Source organism: Ursus arctos, unplaced genomic scaffold (genome assembly GCF_023065955.2).
Source record: "Ursus arctos isolate Adak ecotype North America unplaced genomic scaffold, UrsArc2.0 scaffold_17, whole genome shotgun sequence".
NCBI lineage: Eukaryota > Metazoa > Chordata > Mammalia > Carnivora > Ursidae > Ursus > Ursus arctos.
Genome location: NW_026622841.1, coordinates 50,314,835 through 50,341,849, shown reverse-complemented (window position 1 = coordinate 50,341,849; position 27,015 = coordinate 50,314,835). Strand labels below are relative to the sequence as shown.

At 35.0% G+C, this 27,015-nt stretch overlaps 1 protein-coding gene across 3 annotated transcripts in view; it reads right to left on the bottom strand.

The window, feature by feature from the left end:
* The window catches only part of SMCHD1 (structural maintenance of chromosomes flexible hinge domain containing 1), a 157,484-nt gene that overhangs the window by 23,706 nt on the left and 106,763 nt on the right, over positions 1 to 27,015 (bottom strand). For all 3 annotated transcript variants that reach the window (XM_057313253.1, XM_026496043.4, XM_057313255.1), the window contains 8 exons: positions 24,277 to 24,403; positions 23,993 to 24,112; positions 22,505 to 22,590; positions 21,797 to 21,919; positions 17,329 to 17,519; positions 15,751 to 15,860; positions 15,415 to 15,485; positions 8,370 to 8,541 (listed from right to left, as the gene is read on the bottom strand). In XM_057313253.1, the coding sequence (XP_057169236.1) occupies positions 8,370 to 8,541; positions 15,415 to 15,485; positions 15,751 to 15,860; positions 17,329 to 17,519; positions 21,797 to 21,919; positions 22,505 to 22,590; positions 23,993 to 24,112; positions 24,277 to 24,403 (1,000 nt within the window). The remainder of the gene's footprint in view (positions 1 to 8,369; positions 8,542 to 15,414; positions 15,486 to 15,750; positions 15,861 to 17,328; positions 17,520 to 21,796; positions 21,920 to 22,504; positions 22,591 to 23,992; positions 24,113 to 24,276; positions 24,404 to 27,015) is intronic.

Sequence of the window (27,015 nt, the reverse complement as noted above, 5' to 3'; positions counted from 1 at the left end):
CGATATGCATGGAAAAGGGCATACAAACACCAGATATTTAACGTACATAGTTTACACATAAAACTGTGGAAGAAATTATTTAAGAGTCTGAGTACGTTAGATAGAACATGAGATATAAGATGAAATCTACAATTTTTAAGGATCAAGAACAGGGTTTGGAAAAGACAACTAGCATTCTGATAAGCAAGCAAATCCACACTCATGTACAGCTGTGTATGCTCATGAATATATTCATATATTTAAATACAAATCCTATATGTAACTGAGCAATGACAAGGTCCTTATGATCCTTAATTCTTTATGACTTTTTGAGAACTTTTAAAGGTATCTAGAAAATAGGTTAGTTTTCTAGTCTGATGAAGTACGTCTAATTTTATATTAATGTAATGTTTTCTTACTTCACAGTTTATTCTTCACATAAGGAAGTGCATTTTTACACAGTAAAACAATGCAAAACAATACTTACTTTGTATGTGAATGAGTTATAAAATTAGGTCCAAATCTGTATATCAATGATGCTACCTTTCTTCAGAAGACAATACACAAAAACTTTAGGCCATTAGGGCTTAATATCCTATATATTTTTTTTAGTTGTTATTTAAATTCCAGTTAACATACAGTGTAATACTAGTTTTGGATGTAATATAGTAATTCAACACCTAGAGACAACACCAGTGCTCATCCCAAGTGCCTTCCTTAATCCCCATCACTATTTAACCCATCTGCCCATTCCCTTTACCTCTGGTAACCATCAGTTTGTTCTCTATAGTGATGAGTCTGATATCCTATTTCTTAATAAGTTAGTCATGAGGTTCTTTCACCTTTAAATACTCAAGAAATTAGTATATTCAAGTACTTTAGTAGACAGTGGTCCTGTTATTTATAAGTAGAAAGATGGAATGTTAAGTATTTCTCATTAAATGCAGCACTAACAGTAGGTTCATATTTTATGAATAAGACAGTTTTGTTTTGTTTTTTTAAAGTAATCTCTATGCCCAACGTGGGGCTCAAACTCACGACCCTGAAATCAAGACTTATATCTACCAACTGAGCGAGCCAGGCACCCTTTAGCAGCTTAACTTAATATGCCCTATTAACCCCCAATTTTTTGTACATGAAATGTAACTTCTATTTACCATGGTGTCTATAAAAGTCTTTCTTAACTCATATAATAGAATTTTGTCAAAGAGAAAAATTCAAAATTCACAATTAATTTTGTTTGTAAATGATTTTTTTTAAATGATTTTTTATTACATTATGTTAGTCACCATATAGTACATCCCCGGTTTCCGATGTAAAGCTCGATGATTCATTAGTTGCGTGTAACTGTAAACGATTTTTTAAAAAAGATTTTATTTATTTGACAGAGACAGAGAGAGAGGGAACACAAACAGGGGGAGTGGGAGAGGAAGAAGCAGGCTCCTAGCGGAGGAGCCTGATGTGGGGCTCGATCCCAGAACGCTGGGATCACGCCCTGAGCTGAAGGCAGATGCTTAACGACTGCGCCACCCAGGCGCCCCTGTTTGTAAACGATTTTGAATCATTTATATGTTGTCTGAAAATTTCAATTACCTGGGGAAAACATGAAGCTTTACTGTGAAAAAAGAAAAATACTTTAAAAAATTAATTCCTATAAAGGGAAGAAAGCTCGAATACAATGCATTAATTTCTGTATGATACATACTAAAGAAAGAGATTATTTCAATATATCCTGACAAATGACCACGTACGCAAAGCTACTAAAAAGAATATAAAGGAATTGAAAGTATATCTGAAGGGCTGATTAGGCGGTATTTAAGGTTTGCTTAGAAGGCAGAAGCAGCTTTTTTACTACTAGAAGATTCAAGCAGTTAGATGGGTAGGCAGACTTTACTAAATATTTAGGTCTCTTCAAACTCTTATGTTCTACATGATTCTAAGAACTTTATTAGGCAAAAACCTAATAAGCACTTATGACTAAGAGGAGGAAAAAAGGGAAAATATACTAGAACCTCTGATTTATTCCAAAATGATCCACCTGGGGAGAGGAGGCCAGAGGCAAGTTGTGAGTCAAGATTATGAATGGATTAAGAGTGGCTAGATGATAAGTCCATAGGAGCTCATTGTTACTGCTTTATTTCCATAATAGAACAAAACAAAATATCCTTGCCCTGAAAACTATAGCACTTAAATAATCCTAGTCACTACTTCTAAAAACACTAAGAATGGTTTTACTTAACAACAACAACAAAATAAATGGATAGTAATAACTGAGAGATTAAGTAGGATGAATTAAGCATGGTATAATAATCCCTAAACTGGCCACATATAATAATACATATTTGGAATATATGGACATAATAAAAGTGTTAATGAGTTTGATGATGTCACAGTAATAAGATATATATTAACTAATTATTGGTTATTTTAAAAGGATTTTCCTTTCTTCAGTTGCTATTAACAACTCTTTCTTCTTTCATATCTTGGCTTCTACAATGCCCAGAGTTATTTTAATACTTTTTGTTAAGAAGTAATTCTACCATAAGATTTCTATAAAAAACTTGGAATAATATAGAAAAGGAATATTGGGGGAAAAAATCACCTTACTTTCTTTTTGTTTTTCATTCCACAAAGCTTGCAGGTTTAAATTTTAGCATATATGATATCTGCATTTATATGTTCTAACCACTTTCAACATTGTAACAGGCATTTCCCAGATTCTAAATTCAATTAAAGCATTTAACACTTCTGATGTTTAGCCTGAAAAACAGTGCTATTTACAATATTCATCTGAGTAAAAAAAAAAAAGTCTTGTCTGTATGTCGGATGGTTTTTATATTTAAGCATGCTCCCCAGAAGATCAATTAAAGGTTCAAAGAACAGGAGTATTAAAAACAATTAGAACCTTTTCTGATTATAAAAATTGACACACACTGTTGAGTTAGATCTGGAAAAATACATAGAAAAGGATAATGGAGAAGGAAATTACCTTAATTATGTAATCCAAAAACAAAACAATTCTCTTTCTACTCTTTCATTTCGCCGTGTAAATGAACACATATATTGTTCTAAACTTGGGAAAGTTCTCTAACCTTTTTGAGCCTCAACATCCTCATCTATCAAATGAGGAGAGCAGCAGTAAATGAAATCATTCCAGTGACAAGTTTAACAAAGTATCCAATACATAAGTAAGCCTTCAACTATGAACTATTATTCCCCTGACATTGCTTATTTATATCCTCTATTTTTCTATAATCTTTGCTTTTTTTCCTTGATTTTTAAAGGTTGTTTTAATAGTAGGGCTATAACACCTATGTCTACCATATGCTGCAATTTTCTCCTAGTTTGTCATTTGCCTTTTTATTTTCTTCACAGTGCTTTAAAATTTTATGCAAACTTAAAAAAATTAACTATAAAATATTTTCTTTGCTCACTTTAGTAGTTCTATATCAAAAAACTCTTCTAATTTCAGACAGGGTCATCAAGGAAGTTCTTTCTGAAGTAGAACACTAGAGTACAGACTGGAAAGAAAGAAGTCAGCTATGGACGTTATGTGGGGCAAAATAAAACTCATTTCTATTTAACTGTGGCAAGAACTTCCTGAACACAGCTGAAGAGTGGTAATATTAGTTTTCTTTTTCTCTACTATTCTATTTCATTAGATGATCTGGGTATTCTCCATATTTATATTATGCAACAATTTATATTTAAAATTTACTTAAAAAACTCAAAGGATGAACTTTTTGAACACTTCCTCAGGTAATGGTCTATGTTAAGTTTTCTCCCTTATTTAAAGCAATTTTGTTTGCAATTTTCTATAATTTAGTCCATTTTATTTGGAGACGCTAAATGTATTTATAATATTATAGAAATCTAAGAAATCTCTGTCTGAATAGACCCTCTGAGCCTACATTCCTCTTGCATTTGTTCTTGCCCAAAGACCATCTCTAGGAATTATATATTCAGTACAAGGTTTTTCTTTTTTCTAATTCATTTGGTTGTACTATTTCTTTCTTTTTTTTTTTTTAAAGATTTTATTTATTTATTCGACAGAGATAGAGACAGCCAGCAAGAGAGGGAACACAAGCAGGGGGAGTGGGAGAGGAAGAAGCAGGCTCATAGCGGAGGAGCCTGATGTGGGGCTCAATCCCATAACGCCGGGATCACGCCCTGAGCCGAAGGCAGACACTTAACTGCTGTGCCACCCAGGCGCCCCTGGTTGTACTAGCTCTTGAAATGTATTTTTCCCTGCCATTTGACTTCAATTAGTTTATTTGCTTACTCATTTACAAATAAAAGCATTCAGCTTATAGATTTGATATTTTATCTCAGCTGTCTTCATGTCTCCTAAATGTAATACTTGATGGTCAATTAGTTTTTCTTTTTCTTTTTTTTTTTTTTTTTAAAGATTTTATTTATTTGACAGAGAGAGAGACAGCCAGCGAGAGAGGGAACACAAGCAGGGGGAGTGGGAGAGGAAGAAGCAGGCTCCCAGCAGAGGAGCCTGATGTGGGGCTTGATCCCAGAACGCTGGGATCACGCCCTGAGCCGAAGGCAGACGCTTAACGACTGAGCCACACAGGCGCCCCATAAAGTTTTACTTTTTTGACAAAATACCTTTTTTTTAAAAAAAAAATATGTCCGCTATGGGGTAGTTACTTTGGGAGGAAAGGAATAGTTATTTTTAAGAGTTCCATTACATTATGGTACAAAATGTACACAATGTGCTTTTTAAAATTTGGAGTCTCATTGTAGCTGAGTAGCAATTAAATCCTTTGAAATTATGACCAATTTTTGTGACATATTCTCTAAATACCAACGAAAGTACTGGTAATGCAACTTACTGGTGATAATTCCTTATGTTTTTGACTAATAACCTGTCATGGAAAAATGGTTCTTCAAAACAATGTTTCTATCTCTATTACTACAAGTTTAAAAATTTTGGTTTATTGCATCAAGTTTATTAAGTTTTTTACCTGTAGTGTGGAATACATCTTTTATCGAAATGAATTTACCTTTGCACTTTTTTAGTGCCTTTGCCTTGAGGTGAGCTTTGGCATTAACACTTGTTACTGGTGATTTCTTCTATTTAATGTTTACATGACATTTTTGTTAATTCTTTATTTCACTTTGTATTTTGTTTAGGAGATTCCTTGTAAAGAACATAAAGGAGTGAAGTGTCATAGACACAGCCTTTATGTAAGAGATTCCTGTTTTATAGTTTACTGATCATGTGGCAGTATGCATGTCGATTAAATTCCTATAGTTTCTCTTGTCACTCACTTCATCTAACTTTTCTATGCTTCCTGATATATATTAAGCACCCAACAAATGACAAATGACAAAATTTTTATATGTACTGGGACTAGATTTTTTAAAACTAAGTGTCTTTGCTTTCTAGTGATAAAATTTCATGTATTTATGTGTTATTCAAGATCTTATTTTTAATCACCTTATTTTACAACATGTACATACTCATTTTTTCATCTTACGCTCTGATTTTATTTGCTTGTATCTCATATCAAATACTGCAATGCAAAACACTGTGTAGAAATAATTACTTAGAAGACACTCCGCTTTTAATTGTGCCAGTAGTAGACAATTTTTGTGGCAACAGTCTAGTTCAAATTTGCTTTTTCTCTGCAAACAATCCCACGATATACAAGAAAGTTTCTCAAAGCTCTCTTTTATCTGATCTTTACTATGGCCAACTGATTACTATGGGCAGCTGATTAAGGAGGGAATTTCGCTCTCTTAGGAACTGTAGAGTCTGAGCACATTAAAAAATGCAAACCGACTAGGTGCAAGACACTCAAGGTTGCTGAATGTCACAGAGTCATCCTTGATTTTGTCTTGGCTGTTTACAATCTTTGAATCTGCGATTTCTTCCAGTTTCCTGCCAGTACATTCCTGTTTTGTTTGACGTGGTCAGGTCTGGTTGCTATTGCTTACAACCAAAAGTATTTTATACATATCAATAATCTTGAATGATCTCATTTGATTTTTTAAATCATTAAATATTTGAGGTTTTTTAAAAAAATTATTTGAGAGAGAGAGAGAATGTGCACGTGCTGGGGGAGATTCAGAGGGAAAGAATCCCAAGCAGACTCCCTACTGAGTGCAGAGCCCAACTTAGGGGCTCAACCTCAGGACCCTAAGATCATGGTCTGAGCAGGTATCAAGAGTTGGATGCTCAACCGACTGAGCCACCCAGGAGCCCCTAATATTTGAGTTCTAATGAGTTCTCATTAGTCTATGTGTATAGTGTATTTTTGAAGATATTTACCAAGAAGGATACATAACTGTTGTATTTTTGAAATCCTTGCATTATTTCTTAACTTTACATATTTGATAACCCAACAAGGGCACAAAAATCTTTAATTGTTTTATTCCCAAAGATCTACAGATAATGCTTCACACTGTTATACTAATATTCAGATGCCCAGGGAAACTGCAAATTGTCAGTATGACAGCTGTGTATTTTTAAAGTTTCACAGATAATTCTTTTTGGCTTGGGAACCATGGAGATAACCTGTAGTGCTAGACTAATATGGGTTGGGGCTTTTTATGCAATTCACTAGCCCTGAGTGAATTGTTTTTTCTGATTTTTTATAATCCGTTTCTTTAGATGCTCACTTATTGTTTACAGAGAATATTTTTGCATGCATTCACTGCCATCATAAGCAGAAGTATGAGCCTTTATATTGTATACAATTTTGATTTTCTGTATATTATGATGTTTTAACATCTTAAAACCTTCTGGCTGGGCAAAGACTGCCCCTTACGGGGCTAGCCAGTTAGACAGCATGCTAACTAACCAATACAGAGCCAAACCTCTTCTATCTGGCTTGTACACCCCAAAAAGCAGTATTCCTTTGCCTTAATCATCATTCTTTGCCTCCAGACCATACCTATAGTCCAAAGCCCACTGAAATTATTCAAACTAGTCAATCCTGAGCTATTTGCCCTGTCATGCCCTTCCTATTGAAACCTCAATAAAAGCTGTGGCCTAAGCACTCTGCTTGCTCTTATCTTCTGCCTCCTCACCACATTTGTGTTTTTTTCTATGTGGCCCTCAGTGGTGTGGTATGCCTCCTGTCTCTAAGACCTGTGAGCATACTACACTTTGTTTTTCTGAGCCTCTCTCCTGGGTCTCCTCTTACAGCTGCACCTGACTGAACACATAAAAGAACACACAAAAGAACATCTTAAAAGAACACAAAACAATCTTCTTCCCACCATCTTTCCCAACTATTACTTTAAATATTGGTAGTAGCCGAAGTAATAATCCCAAGGTGAACACAATCCAAGTTCCTTAACAGCAGAATAAAGAAATAAACTACAGTGTATTTATATGACGGAAAATTATCCTGTCATGAAAACAACTACATACACAGTGTTGCATGAACAAAGTCAGATAACACAAAAAAGTATGCACTGCATGATTCCATTTACATAAGGTATGAAAACAGAGATGCTGTTTTAAGTCAAGGAAGCTGTTATCCTTTCAAGAGGGGATTGGGTGGGGACTGGAAGAGTGCATGAGAGACTTTCTGCGGGGTTAATCACGTTCTATTCCTTAATACAGGGACAGTGCTCATTTTGTGAAAATCTACCAAGCTGTGTGTTTACAAAGAGTACACTTTTCTGTATGTATATTATACTTTAATAAAAGTTAAGAAAATATGGTATACAGATACAAGAGAATATTATTCAGCCTAAAAAGAAAAGAAATTCTGACATATGCGATGACACGGACGCACCTGGGAGCCATTATGCTCAGTGAAATAACCCAGTCACAAAAGGACAAATACTGTATGATTCTACTTTTAAGAGGTGCTTAGAGTAGTTAAAAAATTTTTTAAGTTAACAATGACAAAAGACTACTTCCTTGCTACGAAAGTAGACACCCAAGCATTTAGAACTATAAAAAAGTAAGAGCAGACTCTAAGTTATAGCCTATAAAGTATATGCACTTCAGAGGACAGATATAGAGGCCATTAAATTGGCTGATTAGAAACAAGGGGACAGGCCTGCAGAAGGGAAAATGGGGGAGGGAGGTCACATGTCATGCACTCTAAAAAAAGCTCTTCGTTGTAATCTAGATAGTTACCAATTTTAATATAAAAAGAAGTATGATGATGTGATGAAATACTAATCTATTCAATAAGGACAGTATTTTATTTCAAGATAAGAATGAAAAAGAAGGAAAACCTACCTTCTATATAATTAAAAACTACCTGATATAAGAAAGTTGAAAGTACTGGACAAAAACATTGTATTCCTATTTTTACTGGTTAATTTTTCATGTTAGAGTATCAATACACAAGCCCCAGACAAAGGATTGAAATCAAATGAGAAATTGTTATTTAATTAGTTATTCAACCTACCTATTTGTTCCCCTAAGACCAGGCACTGTTTTGGTATTGGAGCTCCAAATACCATTCCCCGAAGTTTATCCATTGGAGGAGCTTTATTCTGAAGGCCCCCAAACTTTCCGTTACTTCGAATGCGATCTCCATCTCTGGTGAGCAGTGTAGGACAGTGTGTAATTTTAACAACCTATTGTAAGCAAATGAATATTAATTAGTGAGCCTATAAAATGTATCTCAGTTGTTCTAAGAAAGGGGAAATCACTTAAGGGTTCTGAGATTAGAAATGACACGATCATGCTAGTATTTTCACAAAACAAGCTAGTGAAATATAAGATGAATTGGGGTAAAAACCAAGAGGCAGCGAGATGAATTAGATTACTTCTGAAGTGTCAGCCTAAACTGGACAATGCAAATGGAAACAAACTGATGGCTTAATTGATAAGAGGAAGGAAGAGAGAAGCCAGAGAACTCTGTGCTCTGAAAACCACGGCAGTTATCAAGGCAGCATCATTATCTCAGTTCCCTTCTATTAGACACAAGTTTTCCAGATCACCAAAGAAGAGCAAAAAGAGAATATGAGACTGAAGAATACAGATGGAAAAGCACCGGGCCGAATCTTTAGAGGATACTAATATAATTCCAACTATGAGAAGAAAAAGAGCTCTAGTAATGCCAGAGTTGGGAGGACTAGAATTATGTAGTAAAGCCTAAGTCATGGAATGGGAAGTAGGAAGGGTTAGTGAAGAATTAGATGCTTCAGAGAAGTCAGAGAATAAAAGACAGACATTGGATTTAGTATTTCATGATCTTTAAGAATGCTTTTTCAAAAAAGGTCTAGGAAATAGACAAAAATAAAATGTAAAATGAGAGAGGTGGAATTCAAGAAAGATCTTTTCACTACTCAAATTGTTAACACACACCACACTGAATGTTGGGAGAGCGAGGGAGAAAGGTCTTCTTGTACTAATCTATTCTGGGACAGCACATTTCAAAGGAAATGTAGTAAGCATCAAAAAGCTTAATGTTTTGCATGACCCAGCAATTCACTTCTAAGAATTTATTCTGAAGAAAAAAAATCACAAATGTGAACAATGTGCACTAAAATATTGTTTTAATAAAAGATATGAAAGTTGCATGTCTCACCAAGTTACATAAATTAGGGTACATCTACACAGTGAAATAGAACACATACATTAAAAAATGATTAAAGAAGAACACAATTTAATAATATGTAAAAATACCTAATTCAATCTAATATTGGGGTTAGCCTCAGAATTACAAAGGAAAAATATTAAACGTGATTTTTAAAAAATGAAAAATAGTAAATGAAAAAAATGTAATATAAAATCATGACTAGTATTTATTCTTTAAATATAATTTCAGAGGTTTACAAATGTTTTCCCACTGAAGTGGATACTTTTTAAAAAATTTAAACGCAGGGGGTCCTGGCTGGCTCAGTCAGTAAAGCATGGGACTTCTGATCTTGTGGTTTTAAGTTTGAGACCCATGTTGGGGGTAGAGATTACTTAAAAAATAAAATCTTAAAAAGAAAATTTAAATGCAATAAGATGTCTATTCGAAGAATATCTGTGGTAAACGCTTTGGTGAAATCAATCTTTTTGTTTTACTATAATTTTGTTTTACTACAAACAATCACACTTTACTTTTTTAGCTTTGGTTTGGATTTATATGTTTTCTAGAAGTGAATATTAAAAATACAAAGTGGAGTCATGTACTACCCATTTATCAGGACTCAGGGGCAATGTTTTTAAGGATTTGATACCATCTTAAATAACATACACACTCAAATTTATTTATAGACTTGTCCATTCTCTTAACAGACTGACAATATGAGCTACACGCCTCCAGTAAAAGGAGAGTTGGCTCCCTTCTACAACAATTCTGCAAATACTACTATCATGGGCAGTTTCAATTCTCAAAGTATCCTTCAGTCTTATGGTTCTACCCCTCTAAGCACTCAATTAGGACAAAAAAGGTAATGACAGCTTTTGCAAATTCAGTGAGTGAGCAACAGTCCTACAGCTCTGGGAATACCTATTCAAAACTGCTGTGGGGACTACCAGGGGGTGGCACAAACTGAGGAGTTGACAGGCTGAAGTAGCAGAAAGTATTTAGGAAGAGAAAACAGTAACAAACATACCAAAAACAATGTTAAAAAGGCATGCCTAAAAGCCTCTTCTCAGAAAAGCTTTAGAACAGTACTTAACTGGTAGAATGACAAGACTTGATTCAAAATTTAGGAAGCAAAGCGATCAGTATTTGCTATACTAATTATGAGGAACAAACACTGTACCAGCTTTCGTCAAGTATACTCTATTACATTCTTTTTTTTTTTTTTAAGATTTATTCACTTATTTTAGAGAGAGAGAGAGCGAGAGCGAGCGAGGGCATGGAGGGGCTGAGGGAGAGAATCCTCAAGCAAAACTGTGGAGCCCAATGAGAGGCTCAATCCCATGACCCCTGAGATCATGATCTGAGCTGAAATCAAGAGCTGGCAACTTAACTGAGCCATCCAGGTGCCCCTACACTTCTTTTTTAAAGCTATGGATTGGTGCCTTTTCACCATTTCTAAAAAGTTTTCACCCATTAGGTAATTCAGATACTGCCTTATGATCTTTTTCTCCATCTATTCTGGCACTCTGATTAGACTTTTTAAAATTTTCTATTTGAGATTTTCTCATTCTGTCCTTCAAGACTCTCGATGTCCTTCTTCTCTTACTTCCCTTCTCTCTGGGCTGTAGTCCGGACAATTTTTCTAAACTATCTTCCAATTCATTAATTCTCTCTTAAGCTATTTAACCTTCCCAGCAAGCATCTTATTTTTTTATGTATATTTTCTAGTTTTAGAATCTCTATTTTTTCAAGTCAACTTGTTCTTTTCCCATTTTCAATATTTTTCTTGAATTATATTAAACATACTTAAAAAATATTTGCTCTTATGTTCAATATGGAAATTATTTTAGGTCTAAGATAAAGGTGAATTCTTCCAGAGATAATCGTGTTTCCTCCAATCAGGTATCTAAGGACACTACACCAGCTTAGGGCTATGTGAAACCAAATGTTTACCCTGAAATTTTTCATACCACCCAAGTAATATGAATGCAGGTTGCAAACAGACAAAGGCCAATTTATTGATATTGATGAATGCTCTAGGAAAAAATTCCCTTTTCCACCTAGTGCCAAGGTTCAAGAGAGGTAATTTTCTTGCAGTCTCCAGAGGCACTCAGGAGTTGAAATGGAAACGGCAGGTTTCTTTGTTCAAATTACACTAAAGTTAGCCCTTTGGGGGATCCAGTTTATTGGGAAAGGGATCTTTTATCAGATTCCCCACTCTGGTTAAAGCCCTAAGAAGGGCTCTATTTGTCTCCTACCCTCTGAGCCTCTCAAAGGAATGAAAACTGATGCTCAATTTCAATTAGTTTGACAAATGTTCTGTAAGCAAAACCTGGCTTTAGTGTTTTACTTATCTGAGTTCTACCATCACTTCGAAACCTTACCCTTTTGTCAGTTCAAACGTTAAGATACATATCCTAATGACATATAGCCAGAAATTGCCCTTTAATCTCTGCATGAATTTCCTTTGAGTTGTCTAGTCCATCTCTGTATAAACCTCAGTGCCTAGTACTGTGCCTGGTAGTGTGCTAGAGCCAGTGTTTACTGGGTCATGAGAGCCAACTCTCCTGAACACCTCATTCAATGGCCGCACATAGGCAGCTGGAAATCAACCGTGATAGGACGACTTACACCATGGGCAAAAGCTACAAATCAGGGTCCAATCACACCCCCACTCACTGGAGAGCCAGTTGTTCAACATGTAATAGCATCCACTGTGTCTCATACAGTCAAGTGTCCAAATATTGACTGAACTAAGTAAAATCTTCTAGTTATTATCCAATCTGTCAATTCTATTTTCACTAGTAAGTTTTTCATCTTCTTCCAATAGATTCCATGTTGTCATGACATTTAATGGGTATGGTTTCTACCCCATACTCAGGACATACAAATATGCTAATCACTACCAGAATATAGTAGCTTCTCCATCCACAACTGTTTTCTAGTATAGTATATTATAGCCATTATTAGGTTCCCATGGAAACACTCATGAAGATGCCAAATACTATTCCCCAATTAGTTGTATAATTTTCAATAATCTCACTAATTTAGCTCCCCTAAATCAGGGCACATTTATTTCTTCTTAACTGGGTCCAAAGAAAAACTTCTCTGACGGTTCTAGTTCTGCCATAAGTTGGTGTGATGTCGTACAGATCCATTATTTGTTTTGAGCTTAAAGTTTCTCATTTAGAAAGTGAGAGTATATTATCTCTAAGGTATCCATGATTCTACAATATACTATTTATAGATACTGGCTCATAGTTTAAACTGTCCTCTGTCTTCTCTTACATAACCGCAAACATTCTTACTCATTTTCAGTTAGAGTAATTTGCAAGCCTATAATGTTTTTCATACATGTTTATCACCTGGTAATTCCAAGCTCCTAACACTATACTTATAAAATGTAATACTTCTTGTGTATTCGAGACCCCTGGATCTCAGATACAAAGAGAACTTTCCTTTACTGAAATTTTTCCGTATTCCAGGCTCTTTGCTTAATGCTTTATATGTATTAATTTTATTCAATCTCTAGAACAACCCTCTGAAAGACCCTCCTTCAGAGATTTCTTTTTTTTATAAGTAATAGAGAAGTGATAACCCTTAGTATATCCAACAGTATACAACATATTTTTCCAGTTTGTTTAAAGTACATAAACTCATGTATTTTTAAGTTAAAATTTTTTTTCTGAGTATAGGTGACACACAATGTTATATTAGTTTCTGGCGTACAACATAGTGATTCCACATCTCTACAGGTTATGCTGTGCTCACCACCAGTGGAGCTACCATTTGTCACCATACATCGCTATCATAGTATAATTGACTCTATTTCCTATGCTGTCTTTTACTCCCATGACTTATTCATTCCATAATGGAAGTCTGTATCTCCCATTCCTCTACACCCATTTTGCCTGTCCCCTCACCACCATAAGCTTATTTTCTTTTAAAAAGGCATCATCTTATACATAATTTTGCAACTTTTCAACAAAATATATTTTATATATACCTTCCTTGTTAGGACACAGAAATTTATTATATTCCTGTAACAGCAACATATACCTTACTGTATAAACTATTACTATAATGGAGTTGTCCAATCCTAAATGATGGACATTTAAGACTATTTCCAAAATTCCCCATTATAAATTCTTTTAATACTTGGATATTCTTATATATATCTTCACATACTTGTGGGAGTGTATCTGTAAGATAAATTATTTTAATACTTTGTGATGGTATAGAGGTGGCTGCAAATTCTTTGCTCCTTCTGCCATGGGGAAGAGAGAGTCCAGTCCCACCTCTCCACATACTGCTTGGATTTGAGCTGGCCAGATTTTGACCTACGAAATATACTTTCCACGGCTGGGACTTGAAAGACCTGCAGCTTCTGTCTTACCGCTCGGAACACCCCTTCTTAAAACCCAGATGCCATTTGAAAAAGCCTAAGCAGTTACAAGTAGAGACTCACATGGAGAGATCCAGTGACCAGCTTGCAGCTCCAGCTGAGTGCCCAGCCAGTATCAACTAGTCAGTATAAGTGGGAGATAAACAAAAGTGGGAACTGATTTCAAGGAAATTAATAAAATAAAAGTGGGAACTAATTTCAAGAAAATTAATAATAAAGGAATTAAGGAAATAAAAATAATTTTGAGGCAATATTTCTAATCCTGGATGTGTGAGGTGATTTTCATCTCCAGCCTGTGCAGTGACCAAAATGTTCTTGAAAAAGAAATAGAAAGCCTCAGCACTAAGATAAAACCCAGTGCCCTGCCAGTAAAAAGTATCCTAAGAGTCAAATGAAGTCAAGGATGTCTCTTTGTTAAGACCTCAGATTTAAGGTACTGCTTCCTAGATTCTCTTAGGTAGACAAGAGTTTCTAAAAATTCTTAATGACATTATACCACAGCACCTGGGGAGGGGATGTGTGTGAGAACAGTAACCCCAGTAGACAGTGCCAGCAGAGCCTCTGGCCAGACTCGGCTGAATTCCCATAAAGTAGCCAACGCCAACTGCCAGCTGTGTGAGGCACTTTGGAGCTCCCACAACCCCAAGTGTAACTAGCCAACACTACAACTAGCTAACACTACTTGGAGACATCCACAGAAACGTGACAACTGATATGCTGTTATTGTTTAAAGCCATTAATTTTTGCAGTGTTTGCTAGGCAGCAATGGATAACTGAACCATTTATATCGCAAACTGCCCTTCAAAGGTGTTATGGGTCGAGCTTTGTCCCTCAAAATTCCTATGTTGAAGTCCTAACCCCTCAGTTCCACCAAATGTGACCTTAAAAACAGTGTCTTTACAGAAGTAATCAAGTTAAAATGAGGTCATAAAGTTAGGCCCTAATCTAACGAGTGGTATGTTTATAAGAAGGGGACATGCATAGGCATTGATGTGAACAGACACAGGGAGAAGATGACCATCCACAAACCAAGGAGAGAGGCCTATAATAAATCCTTGCCTCACAGCCCTCACAAAGAATCAACCCTGACCACACCTCCAATGTGGATTTCAAGCCTCCACTGTGAGGCAACTTCTATTGTTTAAGCTACTTAGTCTGTGGCACTTTGTCACAGCAGCCCTAACAACTAACAAATAAGGGTTACACCAAATTACATTTCCACAACATTATCTGAGAATACACTTTTTCCAACACCATCATCAACAGTAGAATACTGGCCTTGAGTTTTAGACAACTCCAAATCCCAAAAGTATGTCTCATTTGAATTTGTTTCTTGGCTCAAGCATTCACATATTGTGCCCAATTTTATACTGCTTAACAATTTGTAGGATTTAAATCAGTTTTGACAAGGTTAGTCATCTGAACATCATAATATTATTTCTATATAGGACCCGAATATGTTAAACTTTAAAAATACGCATTAAAATTAGAGCTACAAATTAAAAAAATTCAAATACATACCTCTTTTCTGTAATGATTGGCAGCATCCAAATTATCCAAAATAATGGTGTCTCCTAACAGCATACCAAATACTAAAAAATTCAATAAATTTTAAAAATTATGACTTCTTTCATCATATTAAAATATTAACACATTACAAAATTTTCTTAAAAAGAATGGTAACATTAGAATTTTATTTCAACACTTTCCTCTAACAAGAAAAAATAAGAGATTAAAATATTAATAAAACTATAACTTATAAAATAAATAAGAACATAAATTTCCATAGACAGCAATTTGTATATCTGGATCATAAGTGTAACATCTGTATTAGAAAGTCACCATAATTTCCTTTACCTGTTTCACAATGTTCTACATTATCTGGAAATGTTAACAAATCTCGGGCAAAGACTGGATCTCCAATGGGTTTAAAATACAATCTTCCATTTCGGTAATGAGGTAGAGGTCTGAATGAAATTTAAAAAATATATTAAAACAAATATATATTTTTAATTAAAAAACATAATATAAAATACACATGTATATATTGCTTATTATTGTGATCGTTTAAATCAATTCCCCATCCATAAATGACACTCCTAAATGATTAACTAGTATGCCCTTAGAAATAAGAATATTTACTATATAAGAATACCTACGTAGTTTTATTTGTTCTACTAAAATCAATATAAACTAACTGCTGTTGAGTTTGACAAGGCAAAAAAAGAAAAGCAGCCTCTAAAGCTGGCACTAAATGGGGATGCCAATAAAATGACTATCTCTTGTGGAGAGTGGCCCTGGCATGGACAGGGGAAGAGGCAAGGCCCACGGCAGACTTCCATGTGAGGGAGGCAGATCAGGTACTCTGGCTCCCTGTCCCGTCCCACAGAGTAGAGAATGACAACTGAAGCCCAAAGGCGACAATGGGATTCAAGAGGTGGAGGCTGACTAGTGTGTCAGGACCCTTTCCCTTCCACGGAGCAGAGCTTTTCGCACATCTTGAAAGTAGGAGTGCTGGAGGGTAGGGGTGGCTCTAGGAGCTTGTTAACTCAATCTCAGTAAGAGCCACAGTACCAGGAACAGAGGATAACTATTTTCTAGTGCAAACCTTAGCTCTAAATACCAAATCCACACTTTCCCTAGATCAAAGATCTTTAACTTGGTCTTCACGGATTCTGCTGACAAAAGCATCTCCCCTAAAGGGAAAAGTTATTCACACAAAAAGTACTACCCTTAATGAACACAGGAATTATGATCTGACTGGATTTCCATTTTGTTTAAAATGGGTACTGACCAGTAGCAGACTGGGAGATTTTAGAAGCAGATAGATTTGAGTTTAAATTCTAGTTGTTTCCTCAAACTATTTTTAGAATACAAAATGAAATACATGTTATTTTAAGTAGACTCTTTAATATATAAATGAGGAAGTAATTAGAGAAACCAATTTATATTAAAATAATAAAACATCCTAACTAGAGAGTCTCTTACATTTCAACTTCGCTACTGGCAGTTCTAATAGAGACCTTCTCTACCTAAATGATGAGTGCTTATCTTCACAGGACATAAACAGGACAAAACACATGCATTTATACTCTTAGTCCAAATAAAAGAGCTTCATATTTCATCAATGATCTTGACATCCTTCCTATTGTAAAAGCCAAAAATTTGCTTTGGGTTTGTATGTGCCTGTGTAATTTATATACAAATAACATTTATTTGGCAAATTAATCATGGCCAGCATATATGAGTAAATACACTGCAATACCCACCTTAATGAAGTATACACATTCGTAGTGAAGATAAAAATAATCTAGGTAATTTGAGTCACTGTTCAGTTTGTTTTAGCCACTTTCATAGAAACCATTTTAAAATTAAGCACTTTGTTAACAGAAAAGATATTTCAGAAAAAATCATTACTCCCACTTTTTTCCTAACCTTTTCCAATCTGGAAGAGTCTTCTTATAAATAGAATCCAGGGGCAACACCTGCTGACGACCCTGGGTTTCATCATAGATACGACGTGCAGCATCAGTGGTCAGGGTGACAACACAGTCCATGTCACTTGCCAGATGCCAAGAAATAACCATTGCAGCTCTATCATCTTCAATTTGTGCCAGGTGTGCAATCTATAAGCCATTTTAAAACATCAAGTAAGAAACTTTTAAATATTTAAAAATTTGCTATTAAGTATTTTAAAAGCCTACATCTAGACAGCAAAAACTTTTCTGAAATACTCACATGAGTTAACAAAAAATTCTCAAGCTATAAAAACTTATTGGCTTGAATATTAAATGTCTATTCTGCTATTAAATTTTGGAAAAACTGTTCTACAAATTAAACTCCTGTAAATCTTGGAAATGAGCAAGTAAAAATAGAATGTTATCAGCTAATTGATGATGCACATTTTTCACAATTGATAGCTCTACTATTGAGGTTATGTCTTAACTGATAAAGTAATCATAAAATACATTTAAATAATATACACATACAATAGATGGAAGATTCAATTAAAAATATAGTTATATATCAGATCTTTCTAAGTAGATATCTTACTCCAATATTATAGATATATATTTTTTAAGATTTTTTATTTATTTATTTGACAGAGATAGAGAAAGTCAGCGAGAGAGGTACACAAACAGGGGGAGTGGGAGAGGAAGAAGCAGGCTTCCAGTGGAGGAGCCTGATGTGGGGCTCGATCCCAGAATGCAGGGATCACGTCCTGAGCCGAAGGCAGACGCTTAATGACTGAGCCACCCAGGCACCCCTGTAGTATTTCTTTCTGAAAACAAATCTAAACATCACAAATAAGAATCATTTCTTCTGCTTATAAGAACACACTGGAACTTAGGATAAGTAGTCACCCTTCTATTTACAAATACTTTACTTGCAAGCATTCTTCCTCAAAGTCTAACAAGATCGAAATTTTGAGGTTTATTTCAAAACCTCATTCACTACACCACTGGTATAGTCACATATATCCTTTATTCTTAACTGACCAGGCTGCAAAAGCCTGCCCTAGCAATGAAAATGTGTCGCTGTTGGAAACATCACAATGTCTACTCTTGTATTCCAATTCTCTAAATGTTAATGGAGTAAAGGTAAGGAGAGAGACAAGCAAAGAAACTAGTACATGTAAATGAAGATGAAAAAAATGTTCCAGCAAACAGAGGAAGGATTAGAGGCAAATCAAAGTGAGTGATCTCATTCTACGTGTAACCACAAGTACTAGGACCATGGTATCTCTTTTGTGGTTGTTCACAAGTACTCTAATCTTATAAACGGGGTAATTCTTTTTTTTTTTTTTTTTGAAGATTTATTTATTTATTTTGAAAGAGAGAGAGAGAGAAAGAGTGCACACAGTGGGATGAGGGGGAGAGGGAGAGAGAGAATCCCAAGCAGACTTCCCACTGAGCCCGATATGGGTTCTACCTCACAACCCCCAGATCTTGACCTGAGCTGAAATCAAGAGTTGGACACTTAACCAACTGAGCCTACCCAGGCGGTCCATGGGGTAATTACTTCTAAGTAAAGCTATGAGTGGAAGCTCTCATTAGGCTCCTCAACATTACACTTTCTCCTTAAACTTTCAGGTGATACAAAGTATATATAGTTTCTTTTCCGAAAGGAGACATGAACTCAATATTTTTACTCATGTACCATATACAATGTTCTGTTCATTCAAGCTTTTACCACTTTTTCAGCTTTTTTGAGCCTACCCTAGCCATTTTTCATGGATGTTATGAATTTTTCCTCAGGCATAGGAGATGAATGGCACTTAAAAGAAATACAGATGAATTTCAAGGTATTTGGAATCAAGGACGGCAAGACTAAAGCATCCAAGTTAACTGAGGTATTCACAATTATAAAAATAAACACATTATAAAGTCTAGGTGAAAATCTCCTCTTGTCCCTTACTACATTCCACAATTATTTATTCTAGTTTTAGAATAAATACCAGGAAAATTTTTTTTAATGAGGAATCAATGAAGATTAAGCATGATTTGAAGGGAGTGGAAAACTTTCTCCTGATGGTTAGAAGAGGGCTCGTACTCTGAGAGGACAGAGAAGAAACTACACAAAATGGGATTTCAAAGGTTTCCCCCAGATTTTTAAGATATGAGAAATATTAAAATGAAAGACTTTAAAATATATTTCTTCTGCTAAAATTTATTTTATGCTTTGGTAAAATCTTACCTATTGATTAAGAATTTTGTATCAAATAACCATTGAATGTGGAATGTTAGTACCTAAAAGCAGGCTAGCTATAGATATCTATATGCTTAAATCGTAGGACTGCTTCTTCTATAAAGACTGCTTCTTTCTGTAAATTCTTTAAACTGCTTCTGAGGAATAACAATTTAAAAAATTATAAATCAGAACCTTGCTTTCCAATTTATAAATTTACATCTTAACTTTTCAATTTTCATATTTGGGTTTTATTTATTTTTAAAGATTTTATTTATTTGTTTGACACAGAGACAGCCAGTGAGAGAGACAGCCAGCGAGAGAGGGAACACAAGCAGGGGGAGTGGAAGAGGAAGAAGCAGGCTCCCAGCAGAGGAGCCCGATGTGGGGCTCGATCCCAGAACGCCGGGATCACGCCCTGAGCCAAAGGCAGATGCTTAACGACTGAGCCACCCAGGCGCCCCCATATTTGGGTTTTAAATAATAATGCAACATGGTTTCGGTATTAAACTTGGCTACACACTTTTAGAGTAACCATTACCCTCTATTTTCACTGTGTAGTTGGCTTGTGATGTTAGGGAACCACTTACAAAGAAACTACAATGGACTCTGGAGTCAGGGAAACTTTGGTTTACATCTAAGTTCTGCTCCTTACTAACTATATATTGACAATTAAGTTCTCTGAATTTAAATATCCTCATGAAAAAACTATAAACACTATAAAAAGCTCATATAATGGGGCACCTGGGTAGCTCAGTTGTTAAGCGTCTGCCTTCGGCACGGGGCGTGATCCCAGGGTCCTGGGATCGAGCCCTGCATCAGGCTCCCTGCTCCGCTGGGAGCCTGCTTCTTTCTCTCCCACTCCCCCTGCTTGTGTTCCTTCTCTCGCTGGCTGTCTCTGCCAAATAAATAAGTAAAATCTTAAAAAAAACCCCAACAAACTCATACAGTGGTTGTAAAAGTAATAATGTACGTAGGCATAAAGATCAGTGATTAACAATCAGACTGCCTGGGCTTGAGTCTGTGCTCTGCCATTTACCTGCTTGCTATGTAACCTTAAACAAGTTTTTTAAAAAATCTTTCTGCAACTCGGTTTCAGTTTCCTCAATTTTAAAACAGAGGTAAAAGCAGAAAGCGAGATGCATATTAAATGGAAAAGTTTAACAAGTAAAACACACATACATATAATACCACAAACCTTAATACCATCAAACACTGAAGGTGCTGGGGACACCTATAAGAAACACTTTCTAGGGCTCAGGTCATGATCCCAGGGTCCTGGGATAGAGCCCTGCATCAGACTCTTTGCTCAGCCGGGAGTCTGCTTCTCTCTCTCCCTCTGCCCCTCCCCTTGCTTGTGCTTACTTTTTCTCTCTCACTGTGTCAAGTAAATAAATAATATCTTAAAAAAAAAATAGAAACACCTTCTATAAAATAGAATGTTCAGGACTTAATAATCATAAGATAAATATGAAAATGCAATTCATCTGACAAAAGGAAAAACCAAAGAGGCAAAGAATTCAAGAAGAAAGAATGGCACTCTTTTGGCAGTAAATATGTATGAAGTTTTTTGTTTATTGTTGTTTTTTCTTAAGTTCTAGGAGCATCCCAGAATTCACTTTCTAACAATACTAAACTCAGAAAAATTCTGATGTTTTTCTTTTGTTGTTTCACTGAAGCTTGAGTCACATGGAAAGGTCTTGGCTACCTATAAAGTCATACGACATGAAAGCAACTATAAGTAGATAACAAGCTTTGGACTGAGACATGCTAATTTCTGCCATAGCCCTCAACAGTATATAAGTATTATGGAATTGTGCATTTCAGTTTTATTTTTTATTTTTATTTTTTTAAATTTTATTTATTTATGTGACAGAGAGATAGCCAGCGAGAGAGGGAACATAGCAGGGGAGAGGGAGAGGAAGAAGCAGGCTCCCAGCGGAGGAGCCCGATGTGGGACTCGATCCCGGAACACCAGGATCACGCCCTGAGCTGAAGGCAGGCGCTTAACGACTGCGCCACCCAGGCGCCCCGCATTTCAGTTTTAAATTCTGCCAAATCCCTATTATGGTAACAAGAACAAGTAACTTATGGGAAAAATTGAAAAAGTACAAAGAAACTGACACTCTATTATTATAATGTTACTTTAAAAAACACATTTTAGACAAAACAACATAATAAAATGTACTGCCTCTTAAAAGGCTTAAACACAAACCTTTCCCAAAACATCTCCACTGCCTTTAGTATAGTTTGGAAGAGTACATGATCTTCTAGGTTTTTTCCTCAGTTCTTCCTGTTCTGATAACTTTCTTTTCAAAAGTGCTTCAATGTGTGGCATCTGTAATTTATAAAGAAAAATTAACTACAAGGCAATTATTCCTGTACTAGACAGCCATAATGATAGCAGAGAAAAATCAACAATTTAGACAACTCAAGAACAAAAAGTTATTAAATAGGCATTACTTTAAAAGAGTGTTGTTGTAGTAATACAAAATGTTCACCTCACTGACTTTATCTTAGGAAATACACAACCTATAATAGGACTTCTCTTTGCAACTGAGTTATACACATAAAAAAATAAGTTTAAAAAAATCAGTGTCACTTTCTCTCATTTTCTTTGTCACCACATATACTGGCTATAAATTATGAAGCCCCTTCAGTGCAGTTCTCAAATTGGTGTATTATTAATTTCACTTATTGGGGTCATTACATTAGAAATACAAACTGTAATTTCTTTGAAAAAAGTATTCTATCATTTTGTTAGCCTCTTTTAATGTCTAGTAAGTGACCAGACTATAATCCACATGTCTTGGAACCCCCCAAAGCAAGAGTGCCCATAACACTGTAAATAAAAAATGAATGATAAAAAAATTAGACTAGAACTTAATTAAACAAATCTTTCACATATACATGGAAACTGCACCTGCTGTGTTGTAGGAATGTCAATATTATGTGTTTTTAGTTCATTTTGCAACTGAGCCTCTTTTAATTTTGCTTCTTCGACTTGGCCTAAAATTAAAAACAAAAACAAACAAACCTGCATCAATTTGTAATAATCCCCAAAATACAGTTTTTGAAAAATATTTTCAATCTCGTTTTTTTTCCCTTGTAATGACTGATGTTAAAGTAAAAACGCTGAGTATTTTAGAAATTCAAAATGAAACCAGAGGTCTAAAATTAAGATTTGCATCTAATACACAAAAATGAGAAACAAAATTTGGGTTTTTTTTTTTTTTTAAGATTTTATTTATTTATGTGACAGAGAGACAGCCAGCGAGAGAGGGAACACAGCAGGGGGAGTGGGAGAGGAAGAAGCAGGCTCACAGCAGAGGAGCCCGATGTGGGACTCGATCCCAGTATGCCGGGATCACGCCCTGAGCCGAAGGCAGACGCCTTAACAACTGCACTACCCAGGCGCCCCCAAAATTTGGTTTTAAAGTTGGTTTTAAGGTTGGTTTTAAAAAACCAAAATGCGGTTATAAGGCAGAGTTAAGGAAAATATTATATATATGTTAATACTGCAAACTCCAAGTAATCTTAGATAAATTATTTAATCCTAATCCACATGACTATATATAACATACAGAATTGCATAAGGTTGCGACAAGAACCAAGTAAGACTTTATAAAAAGAATCTTTAGTGTTACTACTGATGTATTATCTCATCATCCTACTTAGCTCCCATTATCCTCTACATATTGTTGCCCTTGGATATACAAAAGTGAGTACTCTGAGGCAGGCAGTACATTTGTCAGTTAATGGATCAAAATTTTACCTATGTAATTAACACAAAGACAAAAACCACAGCGAAAAAAATCTGACAAATGGAAAAAGATAAACAACAACTCAGCAAATGTCTTATTTTAGTGGTCTACAAAATTTATTACAAATTGCAGCAAACATTGTGCATTGACTTAAAAATAACTTACATATTTCTATACAGGATGTGCTGCCCTGTACACCTCCATAGTGTGACACACTGCAGAATCTTTAGTAAAATACACAGAGTTTCATGACTCAAACTAAAAATTAAACTACATGTCACTTTCCCAGTAATACTGTCTTTCAATATCTTCTGCCAGAACCTGGAGCTAGATATAAATATTACTATCATGTCAAAAGCCTTACATTTCCACAGATTGACTTCTAATTTAAAAAAAGCTCAAATTTTTATAAGTAAGCAGGATATAAATGTATTTAAAATGATGGACTACATCATCATAAGGAGATCAAATAACTAAGAATATAAGTAATCATTACTGCCTTACTTCCCTACATCGTTACTGCAGTGTTCTGCAGTTTATTTGTAGTCTAGGAAAGTAGACAATTTTTGTGTCTCATAGTCTCACCTTCTGCCTTACCATTCCCCAAAGCCTAATTTTTTATTACCTTTGAATACAAAATTACTTACACTTCATTTCATCAAGAAGCTGATTGCTGGCTTCAAATAAACTTCTATACATTGTAATATTCTTAGATAACTGGTCCTTTTCTTTTGTAAGTGCTGCCATTTGTTGCTGCTTCTTAACATCTAAGAAAAGACATTCAGATAATTCAAAACAATTCTAAAATTGTGACTTCTCCAAAACATGTCGTAACATGATTAGGTAACTAATAAGTACCATGTTAATGGAAAGTAAACTAAAAAAAATACCACAAACATAAGAAAAATCCTCTACTTTCCTAAAAACTTACCATTGTAAAACATAAATGGTAGGATATATGGTTCTAATGTTCTCGATAGAGCTGGTAGCTGAGGCTCAAATATAATAAAATATTCAGTACTATCCCTTCCAGGACTATTTTCTGCCAGCACTAGATTCTGTAAGAAGAAAAGAGCAGTTAGGAAAAACAAGATTCAAAATAGTATTTGTCAATGTATAAATGTTATGAATATCATTGTGTGTTTCCAAGTGGTAAATTTTAAAGGCAACAGGCACTGACTAATCCTTAAGATTCATTAACATTCATTAAAACAGCAGTACCACCCAAGATACAAAACCTTTTACCTTTTGGTATTGGTTTGAAAGTGAGCTTACCAATGAATAGATTATACAAAAATTATATGTAATAGACAATTACCAAAAAAAAGTATCTTTCTTTTGGAGAAGTATCAATGGCCACGTACTATCTTAACCTGCAAAGTCTTTTTGATGCCAACCTTTAAGAAGTTGAAGAAGTGTGAAACAGCTGATGGCATAAAAGTTATAAAAACAATCACAAAGACATGCCCAAAGCCCAATGCTGAGTTTAAGTTACAGCTGTTACCATGGAAGTAGACCCACTAGTCTCAGGTGACCAAACAAGAGGTCCTAAAAAGCCTGAAAGATTTTTTTTTAATTGTATTTTCTTCATTAATGCACATACAAAACACTTTTAATACAATTTAGCTTAAGACCATACCATATAATGAGTAAATAAGGCAAATATATTTATTTAAATCCTAAATTACCTTTTTTACATTCTTTACAGGAAACAATAGATACTAGCTGTTTTATTTTTTAGACTAGTACAATTTACAGATAGAGAAGTAGAATTTTTAAAAACCTAAATCCATAAAACACTGTAGAACAATTCATGAAATGAAATTATGAATTACAGACAATTCTTTTCTTTCCAAGAAATACAGAATACGAGACCACCATTAAACCAAATTGCAATCACGCTTAGTTTCTGAGAGCTATTTTCAATGTATTTACATGAATATAAACACATAAAACACTGTTCATATTTTTAAAACATACACTTTATAATAATTCAGCAGTTTAATATGCTGATCAATGCAAGTGAATGTCTAGATACCAATCTGTAAAATTAATGCATAGGATAGGTATACAGTACTATATCCTTTCACTGCTTAAAACTGCTCACATTTTTAAACTACTATTTAGCAAAGAAAATATCTTCCAGTATTTCTCTGGGTGTTCTCTAGAATAATGAGAAATAGGACTCATAATAAACAGTTCATTTTAATAGGTAATATCAAATTTCGCTTCAAAAAGCCTGTCGATTTAGCTTCTCATCATTAGTGTATAAGAATATCTAGTTTCTCTGATGCTGGCCAACGCTTCATTATCAAGTTTTTTTCCCCGAGTTTTTTAATCCCAAAATGGATTAAAAAGAACCAGTCATTATTGTTTAAATTAGCATTTCCCTGATTGGTACTGAGGTCATGCTTGTTTATTGGTCCTTTATACTTTCTCTTCCATTAACTGTCTGCTCATATTCTTTTTTATTTTGTTTTACTTTAAAAGTTACTTTATTTTTTTTACATTTATTTTTCTGTTAGATTATCTTTTTTCTTATTGATTTGCAGAAGTTTTTCAGAAGATTTGTTAATGTACCTAACCCAATACTTGTGTGTGTACATACAAATATTTCTACACAATATATTGCTATTATTCTTTTACTTCTAAGATATGATTATAATAAAGTTTTAACTTTTTATGTAGTTAAATGTAAAATCTTCTCCTTTATGTCTTTTTTTTTTTTTTTTAAAGATTTTATTTATTTATTTGACAGAGAGAGACACAGCCAGCGAGAGAGGGAACACAAGCAGGGGCAGTGGGAGAGGAAGAAGAAGGCTCCCAGTGGAGGAGCCTGATGCAGGGCTCGATCCCAGGACTCCGGGATCACGCCCTGAGCCGAAGGCAGACGCTTAACGACTGAGCCACCCAGGCGCCCCGTTTCCTATAAAGTTTTATAGTTTGCAATCTCTGATGTATAGTTTATCAAGGAGAAACATAAAAGAAATGAAGAGAACTGAAGAGTCCATAACTGGATCCAAGCACAAATGGGAATCTGGAATATGAGAAATGAACAAATACACAGAACAAAACTGAGACACCTTTTTCAGGAATTTCCAGATCTAAGTAAGCAAATAATATAGAGAATCTGAAAATAGTTAACAAACTTGAATAAGCTTAGATTATAACTTAAAACAGTATACACTGTTTTCATGCAAACATGGAACATTTACAAATAACTGGTTATATTCTGAGCCACTATTTCCTAAATGTTCCTAGTGATGAGAATTACCTGCTTGTTAAATTAGAGTCCAGAGCCCTACCCTAGACTTACTAAATCAATGTATGAGTCAAAAGCCAAGGAGAACTCAACAGTTTTCTGCTTATTCAGTGTGGTATTAGGAACCTCTAGTGGAAATTCATATGTATGACACGAAGCCTTGATTCTACAGGCAGGTGCAAGGAAATAGCTTAAGTCACTATCTTAACTTCACAAATGTGTAGAGCTGGGGTAGAAATTTCAAATGCCTACAAGGGGCTAGGGGTGGGGTAGTGTCAAAGAAACAGGACAAAGGTAGGGTGGGCTAGGTGTATTCTTCCAACACAAACTTACTTTGCACCTTCAACATGTCTCCCCCCTTTGGCTTTCATTACTGACTTTTTGTTAGAATACAAGAAAATTTCACTT